This window comes from Sciurus carolinensis, chromosome 18 (genome assembly GCF_902686445.1).
Source record: "Sciurus carolinensis chromosome 18, mSciCar1.2, whole genome shotgun sequence".
Taxonomy (NCBI): domain Eukaryota; kingdom Metazoa; phylum Chordata; class Mammalia; order Rodentia; family Sciuridae; genus Sciurus; species Sciurus carolinensis.
The window spans coordinates 25,762,278-25,786,086 of NC_062230.1; the positions used below are offsets into that span (position 1 = coordinate 25,762,278).

General features: G+C 39.8%; 2 protein-coding genes across 2 annotated transcripts in view; one reads left to right on the forward strand and one right to left on the reverse strand.

Moving 5' to 3' along the window:
* Positions 1 to 13,478, forward strand: Pdzd9 (PDZ domain containing 9). The gene is made up of 4 exons (XM_047532946.1): positions 1 to 31; positions 1,875 to 2,054; positions 6,771 to 6,960; positions 11,976 to 13,478. The coding sequence occupies exons 1-4, from the start codon at positions 1 to 3 to the stop codon at positions 12,340 to 12,342; spliced, it is 768 nt and encodes a 255-aa protein (XP_047388902.1). The 3' UTR covers positions 12,343 to 13,478.
* LOC124969833 (cytochrome b-c1 complex subunit 2, mitochondrial) overlaps positions 13,200 to 23,809 on the reverse strand; it is a 23,690-nt gene continuing 13,080 nt past the window's right edge. The window contains exons 9-14 of the mRNA XM_047532783.1: positions 22,871 to 22,966; positions 22,263 to 22,462; positions 20,087 to 20,167; positions 17,950 to 18,026; positions 15,284 to 15,437; positions 13,200 to 13,439 (exon numbers count right to left, since the gene is read on the reverse strand). Of these exons, the coding sequence (XP_047388739.1) occupies positions 13,350 to 13,439; positions 15,284 to 15,437; positions 17,950 to 18,026; positions 20,087 to 20,167; positions 22,263 to 22,462; positions 22,871 to 22,966 (698 nt within the window). The 3' untranslated portion in view covers positions 13,200 to 13,349. The remainder of the gene's footprint in view (positions 13,440 to 15,283; positions 15,438 to 17,949; positions 18,027 to 20,086; positions 20,168 to 22,262; positions 22,463 to 22,870; positions 22,967 to 23,809) is intronic.

Below are 23,809 nucleotides of genomic sequence, written 5' to 3' on the forward strand. Positions count from 1 at the left end.
ATGGAGCAGTTCCCTCGAAAATACGGATATGGTAACTGGGGAGAATGGGGAGAGGGTGATGTCCTCGGTTTCAAGCCATACTCACTGTTCCTCTTCTGTAAAATGGGGGTGTCACTTCCTTGGCCTGGAAGCTAACGTCTTACCGTTGTTTATCAGGTATAACTTACGCACAGGAGGGCCTCCCTTCTCAGGGGGCGGCTCTGCGCGTTTGGACACGCATACACCCACTCTGAACCACCACAAGACAAGGAACGTACTACCGTCCCCCAAATTTCCCTGCAGCTGCCCCTTGGTGACCAATCTCTTCCTTCTCCCTACTTCCTCCACTCTCATTTGTTTAGACTTGTGTTTTTTCCATGAAGAATGTCATAAAAATGGAATCATGAAGGGAGCTTTTTGAGTCCGGCTTCATTTGCTTACCCGGCTGACTTTTGAAACATAGATTACACCACAAAGCACATTTTTAATTTGCAAGCTGAGGTTGGGACCCAGACCCTGCAGAGGATGAACTTCTCTGTATGCCCAGGAACCAGAGGCTCAAAGAAGGGCATACCCGGGCCCCAATCTGCTCCTGTAATCCTAAAAGATCTCTGAAGACCTTATCTTCTTTATCCTGGGTAGTTTTACAGCCAGAAAGTGTCTCTGGCTTGGGGGAAGATGAGTTTGGAGATGGGCAAAGACCTTTGCTTTGAGGAAAGGGTTGTGAATCCTGCCAGTTCCCCACAACTCAGCAAAGACCATGAAACTTGGTCTCATGGCCTTAGCTAGGGCTTGGCAAGTTGTAATGCGTGTCACTCATTCTAATGGGAAGAGCTGTGTATGGAATTCTGGATTGGTGTGCAGAAAGCAGCTCTCCCCACAGAACTTTCCTGTGTTCTGAAAAGGAACCTTCTAGAAGATTCCTCTGGAGGAAAAAAAAAAAAAAAAAAAGACTTGTTTTCAATCACTCCTTAATCCTTGAAATTTCCTTGTGAGAGTTGATTCTGTAAAAAGCATGTTTCAGCACCTCTACAACTCACTCCTGCAGGCCTTGGGATTTCCCTCCCACATACTTTTTGGATCCATCTACTGTCCACTTCCTCTGTTACCACTCTTACATCTCTGGGTGACTGCAGCAACCTTTCCGTTTCTCGAATCAACTCTGGGTTCCACCACCCACACACCACACAGCAGCCAAAAGTTTGTTTTAAGTGCAAATTGAGTCGTGTCCAGTTTGAATCACTTCTGAGCTTTTTCACTGAGGCAAACCTGAGCACCAGCCCGTCAGCCCCACCACTGGGCCTTCTGCCCCTTCCTCCCTAGTAGTCTCCTTCATATTCCTGGTAGGGCTTCCGGAATCTCAGAACCTTCAGACAATTTGCTCTCTCCCTCTTTCGAGTAAATATTTTTGGTCCTTTCTAAATTTGTATTCACCCTCTCGGGGAAACCTGATTGAGGGATTGTCCCCAGAAGAGCCCATGGCCCCCTGTTGTTCACCCTCTGGGCATTCTGCTTTTTTCCTTCATAGCTTGTGTTAGTTTGTGATCCAACATAGATTTACATAACTGATATCTCCTCCAGTAGTCTATAAGATCCATAAGGGCAAGAAACACATTTGTTTGACTCACATTGGTAAACTCAGGGCCTAAGCGCCATAAATATTTGTTAAGCGAATGGATAATAATAATTGATAGTGATTAGACCTCCATGGTGCGTCAGACATTGTGCAAGAGCCCTTTAACAGACTCGTTATGACCCTCATTTTACTGATGAAGAAACTGAGGAATAGGTAGATTCCAAAACTGCCCCAGCAGCCTGGCTTCAGAATCTTGGGAACTTACTGCCATGCTTCTGTCTCAGTAAATAACTGAAACAAGTTCCCCTCTTTCTCTTAGGAAGTCAACTCAGCTTCGAGTTCAAGGACTCTGTCCACAACTTGAGCAGAACACAGCAGACCAAACTCACTGTGGGCAGACTGGGATTAGGCCTGATCATCGTCCAGCATGGGCCCTACCTCCAGATTACCCACCTCATCAGAAAGGGGGCTGCAGCCAAGGATGGGAAACTCAAGCCAGGTGACTGTGGTTTCCCCATGTCTCCCTTCATCTGCCCTCAGGGTGCCTCGCCGTCTCAGCATAACCATAATAATATGATGACGGTGATGGAGAACCTTCTGCGGTCCAGCCAATTGCTATCACATACCTCACTGTCCGATGTGCTAATTCATTTAATTCTTCTCTAGGTAGGAATTGTTATTATCATCCTTTTACAGGAAACTGAGGTTCAGTGAGACTGAGTTCCTTGTCCAGGTCATGTGCATCTTGTTAAGTGGCCACAACCGGAAATCCAGTGTCACTCCAGAGTTTATGCCTCTCTGTGATAAAGATTTCTTTGTTTTGGGGCAGTATTAATCATCACTAACATTTGGGCCCATGATCACATTTTACCCTCCTGAAAACCCCAGAGGTAGATTCTGCATTAATCCACCTTACACACAAAGAATCAAATATCTCCCCGCAGCCACATGGAGGAGCTGGAATTTGAACCCTCTGTCAGATCCCAGGGCCCCAGGGTTTTACTAGTCTTTGGGTGTACATTGTATCTGGTGTGAGATATGTTTTCCCAGTGCCTTCCCCAGGCCTGGTGCTGTACCTGGAGTGAGGCACGGTGGGATGGTGAAGTGGTCAAAAGCAAAATACATTTCAGGTTAGGTGACCTGATTTCTGGCCCAGGCCCTGTCACTTTCTAGCTCTGTGATACTGGGCAAAGGTCCTTAACCTTCCAGGTCTCAGTTACCCCATCTCTAAATTGGGGGAATCTTATCTTTGTCAGGGTTGCTAGGATTTGATGAAATAATTTTTACGAAAGTGCTTTGAGGCTGGGTGAGGTGGCGCACACCTGTAATCCCAGCAGCTCAGGAGGCTGAGGCAGGAGGATCATGAGTTCAAAGCCAGCCTCAGCAGCAGCCAACTCAGTGAGACCCTGTCTCTAAATCAAATACAAAATAGGGCTGGGGATGTGGCTTAGGGGTTGAGTGCCCCTGAGTTCAATCCCTGGTACTCCCCTCCCCCAAAAAAGAAAGTGCTTTGAGAACTCTAAGTGCTCTAGAAATATTAGCAATTATTACACTGTTCTGACTTATAGATTCTCTAGACTTGTGTCTTTTTTTAAATAAGAAATGATTGTGATATTTGAGTCCCAGTTACCTGGTTACCTGTTAGAATCCCTTGGGCCCCATTTCCCCAGAGTTCTGATTCAACTAGTGTAGGGTTAGGACAGGACAGCCCATGCTTTAAAAGCTCCTCAGACGATTCTAATTTTCAGGTAGGGTTTGAAACAACAGATTAGAGAAGAAAGTAGATCAATGTTATGATGAAAGTTTAACTTATCTTAGAATCCAAAGCATTACTTGGTGCTGGGGAACAAACAGCTGGGAGAGTGTGTTAAGTCAACTTTCTGTCACTGTGACAAATGCCTGAGGTAAAAACTTGTAAAGAGGAAAGGTTTATTTTGGCTCATGGTTCAGAGGTTTTAGTCCCATGGTTGGTTGGCTTTGTTGCTTTGGAACAAAGCACGGTAGGTGTGTGTGGTCAGGAAAACTGCTCGTCTCATGGCAACTGAGAGGCAAAGTAAAGAGAGGAAGGGGCCAGGGTTCCAATATCTCCTCCAGGCACAGCCCCCCCATGACCTAACTTCCTTCTACTAGGCCCCGAAAGGTTCCAGCATTTCTCAGAAGCACCACAAGCTGGTGATCAAACCTTCAACACGTGGGGGACACTAATCCAAACCATAGTACTGACTGAAAGAACTCCAGGACAGGATCTGTGGGCTTTTCCTCTTTTCAGCTCTTGAGTCAGGTGACAAATGATCATTGGTAACCAGGTAGGTGCATGCTCCAGTGTGCTGGAGTGGAATGGGAGTGTGTCCTGGCTCACCCCTGTGACACAGAATCTCACGGTGGGGCTACAGCTAGTAGGCTCTTTTGCATCTTTTTTCAATCCAGGGCTTGCCTATAGTACTGGCATGTTTATTATACCTGTGCTTAATAAACAAACAGTACGTGAGTATTTGTGCCAGGCATTGTACAAGGTATTTCTACATTTGTTATTGAATTTAGTGTTTGCAAAACTCTTAGAATGTAAATAATAAAATATAGAAGCTTAGAGAGATGAATTAATTTGCTCAGTATACACAGCTTAGTCCATGGTCAGAGCTGGGATTTGAACCCGTTTCTGCCTAGAAAGCCCATACCTTTCTAGACAATTGCCTCATAACTGGAAATGAGATTTCATAGGGAGTACATAGGGAGTCCAGAGCCCAGGTCTCGTCATGAAAAGTCAGCCACTTCAGTGTCTAGGTTTCAGTCTCTGTGATTCATTTTTTGTGAATAATGATCATGAGATCATGGGAGGCAGTAAGTGTAGAAACTTTCTATTTCTTTGGTTCCATTGCCTTCCAGTCTCACTATTTCTTATTCCCGTGTTTTAAAGTTTCTTCTTTGGTGTTTCATGATGGAGTTTCATCTCAATTTCCTAATTTAGTTTAGTGTTAGTTTATTCTGGCTAAACTTTAAATCCACCTCGATCATTATGACTTAAACAGACTGTCAACCAAGTCCTTAGGAATTTAATGTAGCTTTGACAGTAGATGCTAGCCTGTGCCCTGGCCACTGCCCATACCGGGCTTCTTTCATTCAGTCAGTGTTTCCTGAATGCCTACTGAGCACAGGCACCCAGCTAGGCACCGTGGGCGCAGTGGGGAGTCAAGCAGATTTGGTCCCTAACCACATAGAACTTAAGCAACTTATAACCCAGTTGGGAGAGACAGAGAGAATAAAATGTGTTTTTCAGTAGTGGCATGACTGCTGCAAGGTTGATTTAATATAGGTAATCGAGACAAAGTTTATGCAATGTCATTCTACAGCCCATTAAAACAGAAAAAAAAAAAAAAAGATGTGTAATGAGGTTGGCGTTCCTAAACACCGAATTGGCGTCTGTCTGTAAGGGCAGCGTTCACGCCAGAGTAATCACATTCGCGTGCTGACATGCTTGGTTTACGGCCAGAAGGGCAGGGTGTTAAGCTGTTTATTTTCTGCTTTCTTGATAAAAGTCACCCTTTTACAACATAATTAAGCAGAATGCCAAGTCATAGCTTTCAGCTATAAACACTCCTTTTAACAGGAGGCAAGTTAAGCTCATCTAGAGAGGGGATTTTTTTTTTTTATTTTGCCATTGTAATTAACCTCAGTTGGAGGAGCAGCTGTTCCTGTGGCCTGCAGGGAGCTGGGAGAAGCCTTGTCTTTTCTGAAGTGAAATTTCAGGTATGTGGCTGATTTAACACACAGCTAATTCTTAAGACCAAGGTAAAAGGTTTCCTCCATCCTCCTAAGTATTCATTTATTGGAATACTAATCACTTGTTTCTGATGGGCTCTAGCACTCTGGGAATCCTTGGTGTTCCTTGAAGGCTTCATTTGGGATCATTGTAAATTCTGACTGTAGCTAACTGGGATGTAGATTCAGAGAAGGTGCTTCTTCTTGATCCCTTTCTCCTCTGAGGTTGAGTTTCAGCGGGCTTGGAAAGTAGGTGTTTGGAGGGTCCCTAGCTTTCTACGCACAGAGAGGTGAACACATCACTTCTAACTTCATCCAGGTCACTTCATCCCATGTCAGCTATAAAGTTTCTATCCCTGCTGGTAGGATGCCAGTACCTAGCAAGCTCTGAGGACTAAGATTTTGCCCAGTGTGAGTCTGGCCTTAAAGAGCTGAACTTTTCTCAAAGTCCTTGCTGAAGGCAAGTGGCAGAGTTCTTCACTGCCAGCAACGGAAAACAGGTGAGGCACTGACTTTAGGGTACTGCATCTGCCAGAACGGCATCTCCAGAGTCTGGAGAACCAGGCTCGGAATATGGGAAGAGAACAAAGGGTGTGGAGTGCTACTCCTAGAAACCGCATGCTGTTGTCCATTGCCCTGCATCTCCTCCAGGTTCAACGACCCGGACAGGTGTGCCTGGTGCCTGGCACTGTTCACAGGCCCATGTCACAGCTGGGAAGGTAGGGAGGCAGGGGAGGTTGGTGCCAGTAAATAATTGTGTTTTTTTAACTTTTCCATTTTGGGGATCCAGGGCTTTGTTGCCAAAATGTAGTTCTCCTTCCACCTACTGGGGTTTCAGAAGCCCCTCCCTGTCCAGCATTGCCCTAAAGTAGGGGGTCCAGCGGTCATATTCCTTTGAACCAATATACTCTCTGCATACACAGCTTCAGCATAATTAAAGCAAGATAATTGCCCAGTGTTTCCTACAAAATTATTTGCCCAACTAATTCTGCATGGGACAGAAAATTAAAATGAAAGGCTTGATTAATATAGTCTATTTATGGGGGAGGGCACTGGAAATTGCCAGGCAGGTACAATAGAAAGTAGGTCACTTATTTATCGCTTAGTGTAAATGGTTTTTTCCTTTACTAGTAACAGTCACCTATTTTGTCTCAAACTTTTAGAATCCTAAAGGATGGTTCAGACTATAAATGGTTTATAACCTCTGTTATATCGAGAACTTTAGAAATGTCTCATGGTTTAATATCCTCCATTATACTGCTATTAAGAAATATCTTGCAAACATTCTTCATTATGCAAAGGACACTTTGAATGTTTTTAATAAATAAAGGCTGAAGTCTAGTTTTGGTCCAAAATGAACCAGCAATATAAAAAGAAATTCCACAATAAAGTCAGAAATCAATATTGCCCTTTTCAACCCATTATCTTAATTTTACTGACAGTATTTCTCCTCCTTTAGGTGATGTTCTGATTAGCGTTGGCCATGCCAATGTATTAGGGTATACTCTACGAGAATTTTTAAAGCTTTTGCAAAATATCACCATAGGAACAGTGCTACAATTCAAGGTGTACCGAGATTTTATTGCTATACCCCAAGATTGGCAAGAAATATATGATTTAATCCCTGAGACCAAATTCCCAGTTACACGGTAAGTAGCTCCTATTAGGAACTCTTTGTTACAATACAGAACCCCAGGTCCTGGCAAGTACAGGGTTCTGGTTGAATGTGAGAACAATCAGATGGGAGGACCATGGTAGAAGAGATGGGTAACACTGCCAGGATAAGTAGGTGAATTCCTAAATCCTTTCAGAAAGCATATTCGACTGGACCTCAGCTAAAGCAGCATGATAAACACAACTTGTAGTGAATAAACTACAACCAGCAGTCACTGATAGGAAGACCGTCCCCAAATCACCTGCGCTGCGCCTTTCTGCAGTCAGACTGAGACTCCTGTTTCCTTTCTGTCTTGCATCGTCAACTTCTTTATCTCTGGTTCCCAGTAACAATTAAGCCCCTTCAAGTTTCTTCCATCTTAGCAAACCCACCAACTCCATTCCCCTCTTCCTACTGGCTTCAACCACTACCCCATCCTTTGCCTCCATTTCCTCAGCAGGTGCACTTCCCAGGGGCTCCTTGGCCCACTTCCATCCAGGCTTTGCCCAGAGGCCCCTTCCTAGCGTCATCCACAGCCTTCTTAGTGATTCTAATGGACTCTTCTCAGTCTTTATTTTGCTTGGCTTCTGAGCAGCATTAGACACTTTCACCAACCCCTCCTTCCCCTCTACTTGACATATCAGTTTCCTCAGGCTTCTGTGTTACCTGATTCCCTTGATTTTCCTGTTACCTCTGGTCACCTCCTCTTGGTCTTTTGCTAACTCGAGTTCCTCTAGGTTTAGTCCTTGCTCTTCGAGGCAATCTCATCGATGCCTATGGTTGCTATCTATACGCTAATCACTTCCAAATGTGTTATCTCTAAACTTGTGAACACAAGTTTTAAACACCCACACATTTGGATTTATCATAAACCCCTCAAACTCATTACGCTTAAAATCAAAAGCCACCTCACCAGTGATCCTGTCTTACTGGGGGCATGTCTGCCTACTTGATATGTCAGAAGTCTAGGGTTGTGCTTGATTCTTCCATCCCTGACCCTGAGAGCCAACCACTAATTTGTCATTTTCCTTATCTCTCACCTATGTCCACTTCTCTCCCTGGCTATTACCATTGTCCTAGACAAAGTCACCATTTGGGTCTCCCTGCAACTACTCTTATCTCCTATTCATTCTCTATACAGGGTGGTCCTTTCACAATGTAAATTTAATCATGTTATGTTCCACCTTTAAAATGACAAAAATTCTTACCTTGGCTTATAATGCTATGGTTTGCCATCCCAGCTTCATCTCATACTGTTTTCTCCCCTTTATCTAGCCTACTGGATTTCAGTTTTCTGCTGTGTGTTGTTCTTCCATCTGCAAAGTGCCTAGAAGAGTATTGCTCTTCAGTATGCATCGTTGAAAGCTCACAGTGCAAGCATTCTCTAAGAGGCATTAGAACAGTAGGGACCACCTGTCACGGCACTCATAGCACTCTCCTCATTTATCCCACTTTTAATTCAATCATCTGTATAATGAGTTGTTTGCTATGCTTCCCTGGGAAAATGTAAATGCCATGAAAGCAGGGCCTGAGTCTGTCTTGTTCTACTAAATCTATTATGGGACTATAATGTGCTGAAGGGTTCATTTATTGAAAAGTGCAAAACTGAAATCCAGTTAGGAATCTCAAATTACCTAAATAATCCAACAGCTCGTTTCCTTCCTTCCTTCCTTGCCCAGGCTGGCCTCAAATTTTCGTTCCTCCAGCAATCCTCCTGCCTTAGGTTCCCAAGTGGCTGGGATTGAGAGTTCGTTTCTTTATCTGTAATAGGGATTCTTCTGAGGGTCAGATATACGAGGGAGTATTCTGTAGAATACAAGGTGTAGAATATGAGATTATTCTGTGTTGAATTCTGTCCTCTGATGCAAGACTGGTTCTCAATTTTGTCAGGATTTCTAAACACTAGATACTGTCACTGTGTAACTCCCCCTCCCTGCTGCCCTGGTACTGGAGAAGGAGCCCAGGGCCTCATGCATGCTAGGCGAGCATTCTGCCCCAGCCCCAGTCCTATACCTTTGCTTATGGGGATAGTCTCAAAGGATATGGCCAGGAACTTTGCAGACTAGAAAATGGCCCATATATCAACTTTATTTCAGAGACTCAAACTTGTGGGCCAAGGATCTGAAGTGGTACCCAGAGGTGCTTTGCTTAGTTCTCAGCACTTAAAAAACCCAGACCAGTGACCTATAACAAGCAAAGAATATACATGAGGACTTAATAAGGGACCAGTAACACTCTATTTCTTGATCTGGCTGGTGGCCACCAAGGTGACTGCTTATAATATTTTTCATTAAATTGTTTTTACACTGTTCTGTGTATTTGAAAAGCACTCCCACATGGTGACAGTGGGCTTGAGCTGGGGAGCAGCTGTTCCCTTCAGATCAGGCAGGCTGAGGAATATTTTTTTCTCCAGTGACCAAGTCAATCCTGATCTGATTAAAAATAATTAAAAGTAAGTCAGGGGTATTGGTGTGCACCTGTAATCCCAGTGACTAGGGAGACAAGCGGGGAGATTGCAAGTTTGAGGCCAGCCTGAGCAACTTAGCAAAACCTCTCTCAAAAAAACAAGGGCTGGGGATGTAACTTAGTGGTAGAGTCCTGCTGGGTTCAATCCCAAGTACTGCAAATATTTTTTTTTAGGGCTGGGGTTGTGGCTCAGTGGTAGAGTGCTTGCCTGGCACATGTGAGGCACTGGGTTTGATCCTCAGCACCACATAAAAATAAAATAAAAAATGAAGGTATTGTGTCCATCTGCAACGAAAAAAAAAAAAACTTTAAATCTAAAAATAACAGTGAACACTTACTCCTTGCTTCCTTCCTGTGGTGTTGTGACCACAGCAAGGGCTTTATAATGTCAGTAACAACTTTCTGTGGTGGTGGAATGTTCTGCATCTGAATTGTCCTGTAGGGTAGCCATTAGCCACATGTGACTATAAAGCACTTAAATATGTGTACTGCAACTGGGGAATTTTTTTATTCAAATTTATTCAGTTGAAACTTAGCAGCCCATTTTGGATAGTACATTTCTAAAGCCTGAACCCTTAACCATTTGCTTGTAGAGCTGCCATGTCCTAAGCTTGTTCACTACTTAGAAGAGTTTGAGATTCTGAATATTAAAAGTTGATGGCAGGCTGACCATTCAAAAGCAAAGATAAACAGAAGAGTGCAACAGAAGTTTGAGGCTAAACCCCACAAACTTAGGGAAGGATGATACATGTTCTAAGTCTTTTTTTAAAAAATATTTTTATTAGCTGTTGATGAACCTTTATTTATTTGTATGTGGTCCTGCAAATCAAATCCAGTGCCTCACACATGCTAAGCAAGCATTCTACTACTGAGTCACAATCCCAGCCCCTAAGTCTCCTTCTTAATTAAGCAAAGTACTTCTATATAAGGCATTTTAATAACTTATGAGGCAGGGGTTAGTGAAGGGGAAGATGGGGAAAGGAAGGGGATTTACAGTATGACTCTTTACAGGAGCAGATGGCACTGTGTGCATAACAGAATATTTCATATACCTCCCTGGGTAGGTCTAGTGGTGTAAAATCTGATTCCAGCCAATGCTGACCTCTGCTGGCTGTGTTTTTATTATCCAATGCTGGTTTAATTAAAGAGCCTAGCTTGGTCATCTGTTCCTTACAATTGCCTAATATAGTTACCAAGAGCATACCTCTTGTAATCTGAAAAAAAATAACTTGTATTCTTTTTCTTTTCAAATTGTTCCGGTCTTAGATCTTCTTGCATGATCCTAGGCTAAGGATAAGGAAATCATACCATTTGAGACTAGATACTTTCAGTAAAAATGACTCAATATCAGCTGTATATTATTAGAGGAAAGAAACTTCAAAAAAAAACCAGGCAGACTGGCAAGGATATTAGTGATAACACTAGGAAGTCTGATAGATTGCCAGAATGGGTGGGGAAGACATGTTTTGTATTAGCAAGACAGAATGTCACAGGGTTATAATCACAAAGATCTAGTTTTAGAGTTAGGACAAGGATGGGGGAAGGCAGGTGATGGATAGTATTTGTTCTGCAAAGATTAGCAAGCACAAGTACTGTATGCATTTAAAAAGTCCAGAGCTTTGTAGTTCCTAGCAGGCAAGCATCATCCAAATTTCAAGAAGGCTTGAGCCAATAGTGGGGCCAATTATGAGAAGAAACAACCCCCCCACCCCCGCCAAAAACAAAAAAAACAAAAAAACCTTTAAAGTTTTTGGATGATGATAGAGAGGAAGAATAGTGAATGGTAATATCCACGTGGTAGAAGGGTGCTTTACAAATCCATGTCTGAGCCAGGTGTGGTGGTGCATACTTGTAATCCCAGTTCCTGGGGAGGCTGAAGCAGGAGGATCACAAGTGCCAGGTTGGCCTCAGAAACTTAGTAAGACCCTAAGCAATTTATTAAGACACTGTCTCAAAATAAAAAATAAAAAAGGGCTGGGAATGTGGTTCAGGTCATTGCCTATGGGATCAAACCCAAGTACCAAAACAAAACAAAATCTACATATGTAAACTGCCAAGGACAGGGAGAGAACAATGCTCTGGGTGGCAATGCCAGGAAAAAAGACAATTTGAAGACGACTACTTGAGGCCCACTATTTCCTGACCCCTCTGGATCTTTTCTGTTATTGTCATATGGCCCATGAGAATAGGGTTCTCAGGAGGTGATGGCCAGGTTGAATTTGTCATTCTAGGTGCAGTGAAATTAACTTATCCTTTAGGACCTCCTAATACTCTGGTCAGTAGCCTGGCTTAAGTCTATGCAAAGTTTTTTTTTTTTTGGGTGCTGGGGATCGAACCCAGGGCCTTGTGCTTGCAAGGCAAGCACTCTATCAACTGAGCTATCTCCCCAGCCCCGCAAAGCTTTTTAAAGTAGCGTGAAATAATTTTAAGGCAGGATTTATATGGAAAAAAATTTAAAGGTACTTTGATGAAACAAAGCAGGTTTTAAGAATTGCTTTAGGGGACTATAAATGTTCATTCATTTCATTCACTATTCTATTTCAGTTCACCAAAGAAAACTGAGCAGGAAAAAGATGAATCTTTCTCAAGCAGTGATGACAATGAAGACGTAGTTTCAGATAAAAAACTTAAGTACTACAGATATCCACAGTCACCTGGGCATCACTCTGCCAGAAGACCAGTATCTATCTCCAGAGAATGGCACAGGTATAAAAAGAAGAGCCGTACTGTTAGTGTCGGAAAAGACATCAACTGTGACGTGATGATTCATGGAGATCATAAGAAAGAAGTGAGAGCCCCATCTCCATACTGGACAATGGTGAAGATGGACAAAAGCTCCTCTTCCTCAGTCTCCTCTACCTCAGATGTATTTTGGCTGGAGGACTGTGCCCAAGTTGAGAAGGTTGGTTAGGCAATAGTTTGCAAATATGTGGTCATACGAACATTTTTTAAAACACCCGATTTCCGTGCCTTGCCATGTACAAGTCTGCAGGAATTCTTACAGGAATTATGTGCAGACTTATCAATTCTTTTTCATGACTGTGGAAAAGCCTTTAGAGACCTTCAGTGAGAAAGTGAAAGACTTCCCTGGGGTCTCACAGATCTTTTTCTCAAAATAGCAATTCAAGTCATTAAGACCCTCTGAGAATTTCCCATCTTTTAGAAAATGTGGTAGAGGAAACCATTATCAGAATATATGAACATGGTAGAGAACTTCACTTGTTGAGGTAAATACCATATTTTCTTTAGATATTTAGATTATATTCTTTGGGTAGTTATTCATATTAGCAACCCTTCAGCCCTACTGTTACTTTGAGTGTTGGCCTGATAATTATTTGAAAGAGACAGGATTGAAACAGATGAGAAATAGAAGAGAAAAATGAGAACTGCCACAGTGAAAATAAATCAGAAATATAATGTAACAGTTACATGGCATGAATCATAGGGAATTTATGTTTTTCAGAAATGATTTCACTGTAAAAGAAAGGCAAAGAGGTTTTACCCAGATCACTTAATTGTTGTTATCCCAAATGACATCTTAAAATGTCACCAATAATAATCTGGAAATTTTCACCCTGGTAGTTGCTTAGACTCAATTTTAATAATTTCTGATGCTTCTTAATTGATATGATTGATGGACTAAATTATTAGATTCCTGCCTCCTTCCAGACATCTAAAACAAAGATCTCAAAAAAATGGAGAGAGAATAAAACAAAGATCTCAGCATTTAATAAATGCTTGTTGATTAAACAGGAAAAATGCAAGAAAAACATTTAAGTAGAATGTTTTATTGACTCTATGTCACCTGGGATTAATTACCTGCATTTATGTTTTATATTTTACTTGGTTGAGAAAAAAAGATAAATTATTACAGACTGGATGAGAAAATGTTCCGCTCTCTCCCCTGCAGTATGTGCTTCAGGGTTCCAACTCATCAACAAAAGGTGTATGCCCCAAATTTCCACTCGCTGCCATTGACTTCCGGCCAGAAACAAATTTCTTTGCAGCCTTTACATAAAACAGAAGACAGAAAGTTAAAAGAAAGTAGATAAACTCATTTATTTTACTATTTAAGAATTTATGGAGGGCTGGAGTTGTATAGCTCACTGGTAGAGTGCTTGCCTTGCTCATGTGAGGAACTGGGTTCAATCCTCAGCACCACATAAAAATAACAAAGTATGTAAGTAAATAAGTATATAAAAAAAGAGTTTATGGATAGTACATTCTAAGCCAGCAATTCTAAGCCAGCAATTCTACAACAGCCTCTTGTGAAAATAAACTATGAGATGGCTGGTGCGTCATTTAATTTGGGACAATATGGAGGAAAAGCTGAACTGTTCCTTTGTTGATTTTTTTTTAAAAAATATTTTTATTAATCGTTGATGGACTATTTATTTATTTATGTGTGGTGCTGAGAATCGAACCAGTACCTCACGCATGCTAGGCAAGTTCTCTACTACTGAGCCACAAACCCAGCTCAGCTGTTCCTTTGAATATGAATATTCCATCATATGTGTGACTGACTGAGCAAGATAGAGTAGCTGTTGAGAGGCAGATGAGGAAAACCTCACTAACATTGCAAAACAGGGCAGAGTGGCTTCAGGCAGGGCTGTACTTGATTCTGCATTATAATGACAAATAGTCTGGATCAATCAAACTACAGTTAAAAGTCAAACTTACGTCCTTAGTTTTCTTTCTCTCTTTTTAAAATAATGATAATTGGACCAAGCTTTTTTTTTTTTTTTTTTTGGTGGGATTGAACCCAGGGCCTTGTTGCATGCAAGGCACGTATTCTACTAATTGAGCTAAATCCCCAGCCACCAAGCATTTTGCTTTATTTATATTTATATATATACTTTAAATTGTAGATGGACACAATACCTTTATTTTTATGTGGTGCTGAGGATCGAACCCAGTGCCTCACATGTGCTAGAAAGGCACTCTGCCACTGAGCTACAACCCCAGCCCTCCTTAGTTTTCTTTATCATTATTTCAGATTCAAAGCCTAGTTGTTTAGGTTAAGTGCAATACAAAGCAGGTCTAGGTACAGCAGCAGGTCCTTTAACCCTTGCCCCCATTATCTCAGGCCTGCATTCCTAATGGAGGAGAGATGGTGAGGTAGGCAGCTGGGTTACATACTCTTGTATGCCATTTAGCAGAGTATGTAATGATGAACTTGGGAGCAAGTGAATGATGTTAGGGTTATTATCTTAAGATAAGCTTGTCTCTTTTTTAATCTAATTGTCCCTGTGCAAGGTAGACCTTGGTGAGAAGATGGCTGAGACAACTACAAAGAAAAAGCAGCTGACATTTTTTAACGTAGAAAGAAATGGGAAAACCCAATGACGTTAGATATACTCTGTAGCTCATGTGCTCTTTAGGCATAGTAGGAAATACATGGTCTAAATATAGTCTAGACATAGTCCAAGCCCTCAACACAAATCAGTGTTATGTGTGGGGGGAAAACACCAAGAGTGGGAGAATGTCTTAGGCTGAAAAGAATAAAGAATATATTGAGATGCTGGATGATGGAAGGACTGGCAGGATGGGGTTTATTTCTTAGTTGGTATTTTTCACTACTTTTTAGGCCAGGTGATATGACTCTTCCTGACCTACAGATTTTAAAATGGTTTAACCTAATGATAATTTGAACAAGGAAGATACATGAGGCCTGAGTTGATAAAGAAGCTATCTGCAGATCTGATAAGCCCCCGTGTCTATCCACTAGGTAGTGAGGCACCTGACAGCATGAGAACAACGTATAGAGCCCAAGGAAGCTTATGCATTTCTTCTGAAATTGATCATTAAGGTTAAGTTCTCTGATGTTACATCATAAAATCTCATTTGCTTACATTTATGACATCAGTGTTAGCCACCGAGTCAATTTGCTGAAGGAGTGTGGATGGTGGTATATAAGAACCAGCAACTAGAGCCTGGGATCCAACTTCATCCAGGAAGCCCTCAGAAGACTCCACTGACATTAGGTATCCAGCTTTCAGCTTGTTCCTGTTTGATAAAAGGCAGAAGTCAGTTTTATAAAGCAAGGCAATTTTAAAGTATATGCCTCAAGCTCTGCAATATGTTTTTGGTAAATATTAACAGCTAAGGCCTCCGTTCTATACATTTCTTCAGTTCAATGAATATTTTATTATTTACTATTTGGAAAGCTGTCAATACAAAACTGTACTAAAAACTCAACAGACTGCCTTTTGATTTTGGACTAGAACTTAGATCTAGGTAAAACTACTGTAATGTGAAATAACTCCTGCCTTGTTATTACATTTTTAGTAATAATTCCAAGTATTTATATGAAAAAAAAAAAAGATATCTACTTATACAGGCTCTTAAGGCATTGTCCACTTAGCGGAATGCTGTGCTCAATACACACACTCTCTCTCTTCCAACTGCCAAGTGCTAATTCTATGCTGGGATTTGCCTCAGTGAAGGTAGCAGGATGCTGAAGGCAAGTGGGGAAGGATGGTACAGTCCTGAAAGCCCCAGCAGCTTAAATATGAGCACAAAAGCATCGATTTGAAATAAAACAAGATAAAATTGTTATTCCATGGTATTCAATAAGGTACTTGAGTTATTTAAACCCCAAACTATCAACCTTTGGCAAGACTTACATTTAGGCGTAATTACAATCTAATGCAGTAACCAAATTGTCATTTTAATTTAAGAAAAGATTTTACCTGCAATAAACTTTACCAAGAGGTTATTAGTTTGTCCTTTCAGGACTGACACTTTACTTTCACTTCTTTGCTATAGGAAGACTAAAAACCTTATAAGAAAAAATATCAGCTCAGGCTGGGGTTGTGGCTCAGTGGTAGAGTGCTTGCCTGACACGTGTGAGGCACTGGGTTCAAACCTCAGCGCCACATACAAATAAACAAATAAAATAAAGGTCCACTGACAAGTAAAATAAATTTTTAAAGAAGTATTAGTTCCATAAAAAAAAGAAAACATATCTTGACATTAATAACCAAAATTTTATTTTCTATAAAATGCTATACCTTGTAAGAACTATGCTATAGGACAACTGTGTTGTACTTATTCAAGAGACACAATTTTGTAATGTGCTGCAAAACAAAACCAGCAACAGGCTGGGATTGTAGCTCAGTGGTAGAGTGCTTGCCTCGTAAGTGTGAGGCACTGGGTTGGATTCTTAGCACCACATATAAACAAATAAAATAAAGGTCCATCAAAAACTAAAAAAGTATTTTTTAAAAAAGATTGTTAACTCTGCATATTTAAAAAAAACACACAAAAAACCAAAAACTAATAACAGCAACAGTAACAAAAACGAGAAAAGGTTGTTCTGCCTGGGCCGGAATTCACCCTGTCACATTTTTCCTGTGGTCACTACTAAGTGGTCATGAAGATGGAGTTGCAGGATTCACATCCTGAATTGACTTAAGTAGATGGAGTCAGAATAAAATGTCTTAACTTCTGAACAAAAATGCACATTGTTTTCCAACTTTAAAGTCTGTTTTAAATCTCTGAAGTACTAATACATTAAGGGGTTTTATTATTGGCGCTTTCAATCTGGATAGTGGGAATTAAAAATCACCAAATGGCAGACATGTATTCATCTTTCTTATTAAAACAAAACAAATCAGATGTTTTCAAGAAACCCAGATGGGAATCTATACCTAGGAAGTACAGCTGTCCCTTGGCATCTGGGGGGTTTTTATTCTAGGACCCCCATGTATACCAAATTTCACCAGTGCTCAAGTCTCTTACATAAAATGGCACAGTATCTGCATATAACCTATGCACAACCTCCCATATACTTAAATCATCCCTAGATTACTTATAACACTTAATACAATGTAAATACTATGTAAATAGTACATGTTTGGTATAGAGGCAACTTTCCCCAATTTTCAAAAAAAAATCTGCAGTTGGTTGTTGAATCCACAGATGAAGGATACAGAGGCCAACTATAATATAAAATACAAAAGTGTTTTAAACCTATATATGTCCTTTGCAGCTTATAATTTCCAACTGTAGAAAATATCCAACAAGTTTATTTCAATATACCAGTTAGTATTTAGACAAATCTTTAGTGAACTGAACAAATGGAAACATTGTTTATCATTTGATGTCTTAAATAAGAGGATTTGTCTCTTTTCATTTGTAATTTCATATTTCTACAATAAACATACTATTTAATTAGAATAAAAAGGTACATTGTTAACATACATTGTTAACAATTGTGTTTAAAAATGTATAGTCAATAAAATATGCAAAATGTTAACGATTATATCTCTAGGTGGTGGAATATGGTTGTGTTTCCTTTTATTATTATTTACTTATTTTTGTGGTGCTGGGAATCAAACCTAGGCCTCACCTATGGTAAGAAAGTGCTCTTCCACTGACCTGTATCCCCAGTCTTCCCTTTCCCTTTTAATACTTTTTGGTACTTTGCATTCCTTACAAGCATACATTATAATATCATTATAACTAAAAAAATAATCACTGAAATTTGACAAACATAGTTAGTATGTGAACTTACTTGGCAGTCTGGACATCTGCACTGGAAAGGTTTCCTTGAGCAATTGTTTTTACTTGGTTATAGGCAGCCTTGATAACCTAAGACACAAAGTAAGGGTTGGACATCCCTGGCCAGTGCCAGAGTCTCGTGAGGCAAGCAAACGTTTCTCTACTGAGGCGAAAACACAAGATAGAGGGTTAGTTCTAGACTAACTGCCCAGGGTCCATTTGGAATTCTATAGCTACTATATGTTCCTTAAAGCAGCCATTTGTGCAAATTATGGTATGTAAGCAGCCAAACTTCTTAAAAATTTAAGTGACAGACAGCAGAAGATGGCTGAAAAGGGTGGCTTTCCCTAAGGAGGAGCATCACCTACAAAGAGTAAGCATCTCTAAAATTTCCAAACTCTCACAATACAATTAGTATTGCTATCTCTTAATATTAACCAAGTAGAAAGTAGTAATTCAATTAAACAGTCAATTCATAAGCTCATCCATACTTGGAATGCCAGAGCCAAGAAAGATTCAAGTTCCAGTGATGTGGGTGCTTAGTAAATACTTGATGAACAAATAAATTTTAAAATCTGATCCATGATTTTCTTCATACCAACCCTGGCACATTCCAGGCCTGCTACTTATTGTTCCCCCATCACCTAAATTCCAGGACTTTCATTTCTCTTCTATACTAGTTACCCATTTCTATAGCCACACATAACCTAGACCTGCCCTACCTCTGAAATCCCCAATTCTAAAGGCTTCCAGCCTCAGACTTAAATCATGTCCTTCTTTCACTTTATCAAGATCTCATGCCTTATTTTTCTGCTTTCAGTCAGGCCCATCGGGCTTCTCTTCTCTATCTGGTCTAGATCCCTGAATTTTGCCCCTTCACTCACTCTTGCCAATGTTCCCAACTCCTGTGCTGTCTTCCTCTTACTCCTAAACTGTCTACTTTGCTGGATTCCAGTTTGGGATTAATCCTCCTATCTGCCTCCCCCATTTTTCCATTAGGATAAAAAATGCTAATGAAGAAAAATTATAAAACAGACCTGACTGATTGTACTATGAATTCATGGGCACTTTAAGATATCTACACTAGCTCTGCTGCCCATTCTGTGTGCATCTTTTCATGCGACTGTCCCAAGCCTCATTACTCTCAATCTTTTTTTCTCTCTTAAAATATGACTTAGCCTCTTACCTCATGAAGGATGTACTTCCTCATCTCCCCCACACCATCTCCCAATATTAGCCTTGATTTCCTAGGCTCAAAATGTCCACTGTATTCTGGATCTCACTTGCCTTCCCAGACTTGAGCCAAATGTCTTTTTTTTTTTTTTTTTTTTGGTGGTGCTGGGGATTTGAGCCCAGGGCCTTGTGCTTGCGAGGCAAGCACTCTACCAACTGAGCTATGTCCCCAGCCCCAATTGTCATTTTTTAACTTCTATATTTGCTCTAATCTTTCTTTATCAATGTCCCTTCCATTTAATCTTTCAGTATAAACTCTCCCAAAATGGCCAACTGCGAGTCTAAGCTCTACCTACATCAGTCTCTCACCTCTTACTTTTCAATCATTCCTTAATCACTGTAAATTCACTTCCACTCCTCTGGGGAAAACTGATATGATCACCAATGATGATCTAGTGTGTTAAACTACAAGACCTCTCTGTAGTAACAGAAGGAATGCTAATCCATCAGTGGATCAAAATAGTGTCAACCGTTCTTTTTTTCCTGGCCTCTAAATATACTGGTTTGTCTTCTTTTTCTTCCTGTTTTCCTGGCCATTTTTCCTTAGTCATTTGCCCCATATATGTTGGTGTTTCCCAGAATCTGAGTTTCAGCTTTCTTCCCCTACAATCTTTCACCTATAACCCTGACTTCAGCACAGAACGCATCTTGGCCTGACCTCTCCAGGGTTCTCACATTTAGGCATCTCAAGAGTCAACTCTATGCCATTTGTCCAAATAGAACCAAAATTTCAAGGAGGCATTTCCCCATTTTTCTGGAAGTATTAATATACATTTTAAAGTTTGCTTCATTGCAGATACACTTCAATGGTTTCATACTGAGAAATGCTGACAAAGCTTCAAACATTCCATATTTTAACTAAAAACATGCTAATGATGGGAAAAAGAATTCTGAGAATTGGTGAGTTTGCAACTTACATCTCCAGCAGCTGCAGCCTGGGAAATAGTGTAAATTCCAAAGAGCCCAGAATCTGAGTAACTGGCATTGAAAGCACAAACCTGAAATACAATGAAACTTTATTATTGTAAGTTATTCTGCCAGATAAAATGACACAATTTCCTCAAGGCTGTCTAGAAAAAACCTTGTACCTTCATGGTATAAGCAAAATAGATTAATACTCCACTTGACCAGTCCTCTCAAGGGCTGAAGTGTTCTGTACACAGGTTACCTTTCAGAGATCCCCCACCCCTCCAATTTAAATCTAAAATGACTGCTCACTTTCCTTTTTGCTGGGTATTTTCTAAACTTCTTTTGATGAATAAAAGGTAATTCAAACATTTTATTATAACAGATACAGTATGGTCAAGTGGTATAGATCATGAGATAGACCTGGTTTCTTCTCTCTGCTGTTGGTGGTGACTTTTTCACCAATTTGCTTTCTCTTCTCCTACACCTAAGGTCAAAGAGTTAGAGAAAAATTTTGCTTAGTAGCCATTATTCAAATTTCCAAGGTGGCAAAAAGTTTAGCCTCTGGATAATAGGGATATTGCTGACTAAAGTGTAAGCAGAATTTAGAGCTCCTTAAGGTAATCTTGATTGGCTAACACAGGTTTTCACAGTGTTCGTTTTGACCATTTACATTTAAAAAAAAAAAAATTCACAAGTTGTTATTTAAAAATACATACTTTCAGATTCCTGTAAAAGATTTATTGACTCACATCCTTATGCATGCAACCTAGGAGTATTTTTAACAAGTGCTCCAGATGACTCTTATGTACATTAAAGTTTGAAAACCACGGGCTCAGTCCATATAAAACACAAGAAGAAACTCACTTCAAATGCTTTAAGTTTAACGACTCTAAGACTACCCTAGTAACACTCTAAAATTCTGGTCAAATTCTGAACTAGGAATTCCTACTAAATTATATCATTGGATATGGATTAAACTCTAGCTACACAAAGCCATCAGTAACATTCAATAGTGTAAAGTAAAGCATTAAGAAAACAGCGGACAATGAATGAAGAAATATAATCTGAAGAAAATTAAAAAAGCAAAATTTAATTTAGGACTACTTTAAGATAATGGTTTTCAAACTGTGCTCCAGGGATCCCTGAGGGTCTATACAGAAGATTCAAAAGATTCAGAGTCAAGTAAGTCTTCAAAATTTCTTTAAAAGTTAAACCTTTTGTGCATTGCAACTGGGAAATGATATAGGAAAAGAGGTACCTCTGCTAAAACAACAAGAAAAAGTCAAATTTTTTAAATTCAAATATTAAAGAGGAATAAAAACAGAAGAATGTGAATTTAAATTTCCATCCAGTATCAAATTACTAAAGCATAAATCTATATGTTCCATATACTATATTGGAAACTATGATCAATGTTCAATCCTATAATTTACCTTTTAAAGGTATACTACTGAAGCTCATGAAGAATTTTACACTGGGCAAACAATGCTCACTCATTAAATAAAACTTTCTTAGTTGGTATTTTATATTTTCCTGATATATCATTATTTTTAAAGCTTTACTGTCTTCCTATCATAAAAGTGTGTATTCTAAAGTAACGTGAACCTTTTGTTTTAACTAAAGCTCTCAGCTTTTTCTTTTCATTTAATCTAAACCTGGAGAGATGGGTCTGTAAACAATTGGTATATAACTTGCTCACTTGGTTGGAAAACAAAAAGAGTAGTGAAATTCAGGGAGTAGCAACAGGAACAGAAGAGAAAGAATAATACCTAGAAAGAAACACTAGTTAGAATCTAGGAATACATGTACTAACTAAAACTTTACCATAAAGGAAACTTAAGTGTGATTTTCTGACTTCTATTTTTAAGCATGCATTCCTCTTCCTACATTAGGATTGAAAATAATAAGTTCTTTTCTTTTTTTTGCGGGGGGGGGGAGGGGGTGGTACTGGGAATTGAACCCAGGGCCTTGTGCTTGCAAAGCAAGCACTCTACCAACTGAGCTATCTCTCCAGCCCCAAATAATAAGTTATTGATAAACCCATTAATGTACTAAAATCAAGTCTAGTTGTCATTACACAAATATTTTTGGTGTTCATCTTACATTTTAAGAGCAGATTATCAGGATTACATCATAAATACTCAGCCTCTGAGGACAAGGAAGATATCAACTTTTCAGACTCACATCAAAGGGCTGGTGATTTCCTTTGGCAACAGCCTGGTACAAGACGCTAGTGGCATTGCTGCCCCTCTTGACATGTGGTCCGGCACCAAGGACATGCTGAAGAACACTGAATGCATGTGCTTCTGCACTTCCTATAGCAGCACCTTCTGCTACAACAGCAGCATGGACAAGACTGTCTCCATTTTGTTCTCGAATTTCACCTTAGGCCATATAAGGAGAAGGGTGAGAAGGAAAATGGCTTGGTCACCACTGAGCCGCATCCCCAGCCCTTTTTATTTTTTAAGACAGATTGCTCAAAAAGTTACTGAGGCTGGCTTTGAACTTGCAATCCTGCCTCAGCCACCCAAGTCGCTGGGATTACAGGCGCATGCCATCACGCCCAGCACCATTGGTTTTATTCTTCAGTATCCTCTATAACACAGTATTAATCCCTGTTTTTCCTTAGGCCCATCCTACTCCAAGGCACACATAAAACATGTTTAAGTTATGAGGCCTAAGTCACCTAATTATTTCCTTCTGTGGTTTAGTAGTCTATTCCACCCCAACGTGTTGTTCTAGTGGTGAAATGTCCTTCTGATAAATTAACCCTAATAGAAGAGAATGCTCACCTCCACGATATTTGGCCTTTGCACCAGATAAGCCAAGTCCACCCCTCATGTTAAGAAACTGTTCAGCAACTTGCTTTAAAACAGGATGACTCACACCTGATGAACAGAAACAAAAATAAAGCTAGAACCAGAATTTCTAAAATGTCTACTGTTTTTGTTATAACATGTGATTTTAAAATTTAAGTTTAGAAATAGAGAAAATGAGAGCTTTTCTACTAAATGCCATCCTTCCATATATCCATTTACAAATGCCATCCTTCCATATATCCATTTACAGTTTAATATTTGTAAACTATTTACTCTCATATTCGTCTAGAATTTTTGCTGTGCAGTTATATTATTTTCATATATATATATATATATATATATATATATATATTTTTTTTTTTTTTTTGGTACTGGCAATCAAACCCAGAGCATCCTGCATGCCAAGCATATGCTCTTACCACTAGGGCTGGGGCTCAGTGGTAGAGCACTTGCCTAGCACGGGTGAGGTACTGGGTTCGATCCTCAGTACCACATAAAAATAAATTATATAAAAGTGTTGTGTCCATCTACTAAAAAAAAAAATGGTTATCATTCTATTGATGTTTCTGACATCTCTCATAATTTGCATCTTTCTAGTGATTAGTCTATATTATCCATTTAAGGTTATAAAGAATGCCATTCTATGGGTGTACTATCATTTCTTTAATCAATACCTTCTCAACAGACAATTAGCAAGTTTCTAGTATTTGGGTGCTTCAAAGGATGCTATCAAGAGAGTGAAAAGACAACCCATGGAAATGAAAGAAAATATTTGCAAATCATGTCTGATAAAGGGCTATCATCCAAAATATATAAAGAATCCTTATGACTCATGAATAAAGAAAATAAACAATCCAATTAAAAAATGGGCAAAGAACTTGAGCAGACATTTCTCTAAAGAAGTTATGAACA